Below are 7,500 nucleotides of genomic sequence, written 5' to 3' on the forward strand. Positions count from 1 at the left end.
TTGGGTTAGGCGAACAGAAGGATAACAGGGTGTGCTGGTCCAGAGAGGGGGGCACACGGAGGAGCAGCTGAGGGGATGTAACAGCACATCATCACTGATCCAGCCAGCCAGTACCGATTAGACCCTCACCACGGCCTCTTTCCCACGCTCCACTTCACAGCCTCAGCAGCACAAATAAAGAAAACAGGTGAGACAGGCAGAGAGAGAGACAGCAAAAGAGAGACAGGCAAGTAAAACAGGTAAGAGACAGACAGAGAGAGACAGACAAAGACAGAGAGACAGACAGAGAGAGACAGACAAAGACAGAGTAAGAGAGACAGAAAAAGACATAAAACAGGTAAGAGATGGAGAGAGAGACAGAGAGACAGAGACAGAGAGACAGCGAGACAGACAGACAGAGACAGAGAGATACAGAGACAGACAGAGACAGAGAGACAGACAGACAGAGACAGAGAGATACAGAGACAGACAGAGACAGAGATACAGAGAGATACAGAGACAGAGATACAGAGAGATACAGAGAGATACAGAGACAGAGAGACAGAGAGATACAGAGACAGAGAGATACAGAGACAGAAAGACAGAGACAGAGAGATACAGAGACAGAAAGACAGAGACAGAGAGATACAGAGACAGAAAGACAGAGACAGAGAGATACAGAGACAGAGAGATACAGAGACAGAGAGATACAGAGAGATACAGAGGCAGAGAGATACAGAGACAGAGAGGCAGAGAGATACAGAGACAGAGAGATACAGAGAGATACAGAGACAGAGAGATACAGAGATACAGAGACAGAAAGACAGAGACAGAGAGATACAGAGACAGAGAGACAGAGAGATACAGAGACAGAAAGACAGAGACAGAGAGATACAGAGACAGAGAGATACAGAGACAGAGAGACAGAGAGATACAGAGACAGAAAGATACAGAGACAGAGAGATACAGAGACAGAGATACAGAGACAGAGAGACAGAGAGATACAGAGACAGAAAGATACAGAGACAGAGATACAGAGACAGAGAGACAGAGAGATACAGAGACAGAGAGATACAGAGACAGAGATACAGAGACAGAGAGACAGAGAGATACAGAGACAGAAAGATACAGAGACAGAGAGACAGAGAGATACAGAGACAGAGAGATACAGAGACAGAGATACAGAGACAGAGAGACAGAGAGATACAGAGACAGAGATACAGAGACAGAAAGATACAGAGACAGAGAGATACAGAGACAGAGAGATACAGAGACAGAGATACAGAGACAGAAAGACAGAGACATACTTTTAACATGTTCCCCCTTTTTCCACTTCACTTTAACTGAAGCTGATCTTCTGGCCAGAGATCAGACGATCACAGAAACCATCAGAGAATGCTGTCGATCACGTTGCCTTATCCTGATTGGTCCATTATCACGTTGCCTTATCGTGATAGGTCGGGTAAGATGTGCTGGAAGGAAACTTGGCTGGCTCTGCTGGAGTTCGGCTGCTAGCAAGTGCACGGCCCACGTCAGGTCCACGCTCTCGTCCTCCACACTTACCAGCTCCTGGAGTCGTCCAGCCTAATTTATTTGGCCTGGACACATGTTCTTTCAATTCTCCATCAAAACAAGGCAGCGCGGTGTCATCTCTGCTCTGCTGAGACGTCTGAGATGTTCGTCTGGCGAGTTTTTCAGTTGTTTGCTCACAACCGAGAAATTCTCGACTGTGGCGAACCAGGCTAGAGAAGGAACGTGTATAGTTTGGTTCGAGAAAGTTACCAAGGGCACAATGACAGTTTGCCATGAATGTGGACACCTCGACTTCGCATAGGAGAAGAAAATTGTGCTTATCTTGAACCACAGCCTGCTCGCAACCTCCAACACCCCTGCAAGCAGATACCTGCTCTGCCTGCTCTGCCTCCTCTGAGTATGTTGTGTGAGACACAAACACATCAGGGCCCATGATGCAACCCTGGCTAATGGCCGAGTGTTCCTTCACCTCCTTAATAAATGAGTTTTTGCTCATGAGTGGTCATAAGGAGACATGACAGCGTATGACACACATTGAGGCATTATAACACCCCCGTGTCTCACACGTCATTATATACATGTCAAATATCGATTCTCCTCTCATTAATTCCGACACAGGACCCTGTATTACTTCTCCAAGGCCACAAATTGGTCTGTTCTGGTATCTCACTCGACTGTCACAGCCAGGAATTAGCCTGCAGACGGCCCCACCGTAATCACAGCGCCCAGACGGTACCGCAGGCTTGGACCTGGAGAAGGGCTGGATTTTATGACTCAAACACTCTATAAACAGCCTGAATGTAAGAAGAGACAACGTGGGCAGGACTGTCTGCTGACGACAGAGGCCGGAGAAGGTAAAACACGGCACACGGTGAGACGGAAAGCTGTCCGATATGTCCAGGTGGCTGTCGGCTGCTGAACTGCATTAGACGTGGATGGAGGTGGAAACAGAAAGGAGAACACCGGGGGGGGGTAATGTAATCAGCCCATAATGGGAGAGTGCACTACTAGTGTAACCCATAATGGGAGAGTGCACTACTAGTGTAAACTGTAATGTGAGAGTGCACTACTAGTGTAACCCATAATGGGAGAGTGCACTACTAGTGTAACCCATAATGGGAGAGTGCACTACTAGTGTAAACTGTAATGGGAGAGTGCACTACTAGTGTAACCCATAATGGGAGAGTGCACTACTAGTGTAACCCATAATGGGAGAGTGCACTACTAGTGTAACCTGTAATGTGAGAGTGCACTACTAGTGTAACCCATAATGGGAGAGTGCACTACTAGTGTAACCCATAATGGGAGAGTGCACTACTAGTGTAAACTGTAATGGGAGAGTGCACTACTAGTGTAACCTGTAATGTGAGAGTGCACTACTAGTGTAACCCATAATGGGAGAGTGCACTACTAGTGTAACCCATAATGGGAGAGTGCACTACTAGTGTAAACTGTAATGTGAGAGTGCACTACTAGTGTAACCCATAATGGGAGAGTGCACTACTAGTGTAACCCATAATGGGAGAGTGCACTACTAGTGTAAACTGTAATGGGAGAGTGCACTACTAGTGTAACCTGTAATGTGAGAGTGCACTACTAGTGTAACCCATAATGGGAGAGTGCACTACTAGTGTAACCCATAATGGGAGAGTGCACTACTAGTGTAACCTGTAATGTGAGAGTGCACTACTAGTGTAACCCATAATGGGAGAGTGCACTACTAGTGTAACCCATAATGGGAGAGTGCACTACTAGTGTAACCCATAATGGGAGAGTGCACTACTAGTGTAACCTGTAATGTGAGAGTGCACTACTAGTGTAACCCATAATGTGAGAGTGCACTACTAGTGTAACCCATAATGTGAGAGTGCACTACTAGTGTAACCTGTAATGTGAGAGTGCACTACTAGTGTTACCCATAATGTGAGAGTGCACTACTAGTGTAACCCATAATGTGAGAGTGCACTACTAGTGTAACCTGTAATGTGAGAGTGCACTACTAGTGTTACCCATAATGTGAGAGTGCACTACTAGTGTAACTCATAATGGGAGAGTGCACTACTAGTGTAACCTGTAATGTGAGAGGCACTACTAGTGTAACTCATAATGGGAGAGTGCACTACTAGTGTAACCTGTAATGGGAGAGTGCACTACTAGTGTAACTCATAATGTGAGAGTGCACAACTAGTGCAACCCATAATGTGAGAGTGCACTACTAGTGTAACCTGTAATGTGAGAGTGCACTACTAGTGTAACCCATAATGTGAGAATGCACTACTAGTGTAACCTGTAATGTGAGAGTGCACTACTAGTCCAACCCCTAATGTGAGAGTGCACTACTAGTGTAACCCATCCAAACTTTAGCAAGACCACCATGTATAATAATGGAGTGGAGTGTCTATCAGTGCAGAGGACCTACAGCTAAACTGACAGTGTATGAAAAGGTAATATCAATGAAGACAGAAAATGAAAAACACCTGCCTCTCTGTGTGTGTGTGTGTGTGTGTGTGTGTCCTGATGTAGTTAACACACTTTTCTTCCTTATAAAGAATGTATAATTGCACTGACACATGATGAGAAACATATTCTGAGTCTACTGTAAAACACAAGCAACACAGAGATATGTTTCATCTATAGCTGTGTTTTAGGTTATATACTTCTTATGGTTTAAAATGTACAATTAGCTAAGAAATACCACTATTCCTTAAGAGGGGGAAATTTAGTGTGATTGCATTCTGTTTATTCATTTCTCAAATATCCTGTATGTTTTTTCAAAGTTCATAATTTATTGCTATAAATACAATAAACTCTCAACACAAGTACTCTGCCAGATACCCACTGAATTTAAACTGCCACAGTCAAAAAAGCCAATAAAAATGCTCACTGGTACGAAAAACTGAAACGTTTAACGAAGGAAAACTGTAATGTTGACATCTGAACCAGTCTGTGTGGTTAAAACTTAAAATCAACTACTGGTGAACTATACACAAATCAAAACCATGTATTTAACATAGTGTCATTATATTCCTAGAAATAACATTCGCTATGGCTCTCTCCCTGACGTGCAGCAGGTCACGTGCGTAGCCGTGATCAAAGGCCATGTGAATGAAACAGCTGAAAGGGCCCATAGTGCTCACGTACTTCTTAACTGAATTAGCAACACAATAACATCGTTTATCATGATATTTCTGGGGAAAGTATTGCTTGCCTTAATTTATAATATTGTCCACGTACTTACATCACTATTGATGTCACTATTTCCCTGTGATTATTTGCTGGATTTTACCAGTTTTGTACCAGCAACAGATTTAGTTGGTTGCCACTGACTTAACCCATAAGCTCCCAATACATTCCAAACTTTAAGAGCTGAACGGGACAGATGACTGAACAGAGCACTTCCTGAACACTCTCGTCACACCACAGTTCCACACCACAGTTCCACTGCAGGAAACAGCTCTGCTAGCTTTAGTCTGGCAGGTTGCCATGGTGCGTTTGTCAGGTTGCCATGGTGCTGCGCTGCTCACCGGAGGCTCTAGGCAGGCCGGTCACTGAATGTTTTGGGGTTTTCTTGCTCTGATACACCTGGGCCAGGTGGTGGAGGACTAACTGGACAGGTAACTGAAGCAGTTCTGGAGGAGTGGTGAGGACCCAGCTGTGACCCCTGCTACCTCTGCGTTTGCCGGATTCATTCCGCAGAAATGCCTTTAATGCTAGACTTCAGGCTATTAAGACCAAGTCTTCGTAAAAACTCCAGAAGAACAACATTAACATTTTACTGGTGGTACTTCTCTGCTAGATGAGCATTAAGACTATGTACCTGTCTCACAATAAGACCAGGAAAATCTTTCCCAACCCTACAACCCAAACCAAGACGTGGGTCTGAGACAAGGAGATCAACCCAGGTGCAAATGATCCACAACCAAAACTGTTTAAACACACATTATTAGCACCTCATGAGAATGTGGTTAGTGTGCTGTTGCCTTCAGACTCACCGGAATGCTGTTGTTGTTGGCGGTGAGGGCTGTTGTGTTATTGTCGCTGGTTGCCGGGTCGCTGTGTGTCTGTGCGGGCGTGTAGAGGGTGAGGGCGTGCTCCGCTACCCGGCTCTGTCCCGGGAAGTCCTGCGAAGGCAGGGCGTGGGGGCTGGCGAACTCACCCGGAATTCCGTTCTGTGGGGGAGGGGGGAATTGCGTCGGGGTGTAGGATTGGGCCATCGCTTCCACCGGATTGGTCGCCTCTTGGTTACCCTGGCAACATGAAAGAATGATACGTCAGCACCAGGAAGGTGGGGCCTGAAGCAGGAAGGGGCGGAGCGGTGTATGAGCAGGAGGTCATGGCGCCAACACCAAGCATCCTGTTTCACCACCGCCTCTCCCCACGGAGATCCGGTTCTCTTTGCTGTGAGCGTGTTCAAAGAGAAGATGGAAGCGTATCGTTAAGCTCCGCTCAGTCGCATATCCATGGAGAAGCACTGCCCTGTGCTCCAAAGCAGGCAGCAGTCAGAGGGAATCTCACGGACAATTAGCGGACGGCTTGATCAGCGGCACAGAGCGGGGTGGGGGGGAGGGAGAGACCTCGACGAGCTTGGCCCCGCACGCGGCGGGGGTCTCCTTAGCTTTTAGGAGAACACGGGACCAGATTGCGTCGTGGGCTCTCACACTGTTTGCTTTGATTTTCGTGAAGAGTTTGATCACGCTAGCAGCATTTAGGCTGTACACTGAACTTCTGATGCAAATTCTACCACAGATATATCTTCTTCTTTACTCTTTTCTCCACTCCTCTTCTCTTCCACATCTTCTCCTCTCACTTCCTCCCCACCACTCTCTCTTTCTCTCTCTCTCCCCCACCATCCTCGCTCTCTCCATTTCTCCTGCCTCTCTCTCTCTCTCTCTCTCCCTCCCCTACGCTCTGTCTGTGGTAGATGATGGATGAGACCCTGGCCCTGGTGTTTCCACGCTCCTGACCCCGTTTTCGAGGCAGCACGCGAGGGTCGAGGTAGGCCCATGGCGGAGGCGGGGCTGCCGTAACATGACAAGGTCTTCTGATATTGAAATAATGGTTTCCCTGTGGCGCTGCTTCCGAAAGTCAAACAGGGGGCAGAGCAACTTCACAGCGAGGCCTGAGTCGTTCCGCTACACTGAGCTCTGCGACCCTGGTCTGTGTGTGTGTGTGTGTGTGTGTGTGTAAGTGTCGTGGGAGAGATAACTACAGAGGGAAATGCCAGCTCTTAACGTGTCTCTCCTGAGCAGGAGTGGGGGGTGGTGAAACACTATCTACCGCACAATCCAATAACACCTTCCACACATCTCTCCAATCTAATTTCCAGATCCACATCGTCACAGGCAGATGCGTAATTCTTTCAGCAGGAAATACGGCTCATGGCTCGCAGAGAACAGGAACAGGAACAAGGGCAATAAACAGATAAAGTGGCTAGTGCCTCTATTTCCTTGTGTGTGTGTGTGTGTGTGTGTGTGAGTGAGTGTGTGTGTGTGTGTGTGTGTGTGAGTGTGTGTGTGTGTGTGAGTGAGTGAGTGAGTGTGTGTGTGAGTGTGTGTGTGTGTGTGTGTGTGTGAGTGAGTGTGTGTGTGTGTGAGTGAGTGAGTGAGTGTGTGAGTGTGTGTGTGAGTGTGTGTGTGTGTGTGTGTGTGTGTGAGTGTGTGTGTGTGTGTGTGTGAGTGTGTGTGTGAGTGTGTGAGTGTGTGTGTGTGTGTGTGAGTGTGTGTGTGTGTGTGTGTGTGTGTGTGTTGGATCTCTCTTCATCATTCTTGTTCTTCTCCTCTCTGCTGCTGTTTCCTGTCTCTTCTGTCCTAGCAGGAAACGTAGCAATACAGACCCCACTGCATGTGTGCTCATTACTCAGCCATGGAGAGAGGAGGGGAGGGGAGGGGAGGAGAGGGGAGGGGTGGGGAGGTGAGAGGAGGGGAGGGGAGGAGAGGGGAGGGGAGGTGAGAGGAGGGGAGGAGAGGAGAGGGGAGGGGAGAAGAGGGG

The 7,500-nt window shown here is 47.4% G+C and overlaps 1 protein-coding gene across 18 annotated transcripts in view; it reads right to left on the reverse strand.

Moving 5' to 3' along the window:
* The window catches only part of rbfox3b (RNA binding fox-1 homolog 3b), a 225,755-nt gene that overhangs the window by 45,911 nt on the left and 172,344 nt on the right, over positions 1-7,500 (reverse strand). For all 18 annotated transcript variants that reach the window (XM_081716627.1, XM_081716625.1, XM_081716635.1 and 15 more), the window contains one exon: positions 5,505-5,759. In XM_081716627.1, coding sequence (XP_081572753.1) covers positions 5,505-5,759 — 255 coding nt within the window. The remainder of the gene's footprint in view (positions 1-5,504; positions 5,760-7,500) is intronic.

This window comes from Electrophorus electricus, chromosome 6, assembly GCF_041902795.1.
Source record: "Electrophorus electricus isolate QZ-2024a chromosome 6, ASM4190279v1, whole genome shotgun sequence".
In the NCBI taxonomy this organism is placed as follows: domain Eukaryota; kingdom Metazoa; phylum Chordata; class Actinopteri; order Gymnotiformes; family Gymnotidae; genus Electrophorus; species Electrophorus electricus.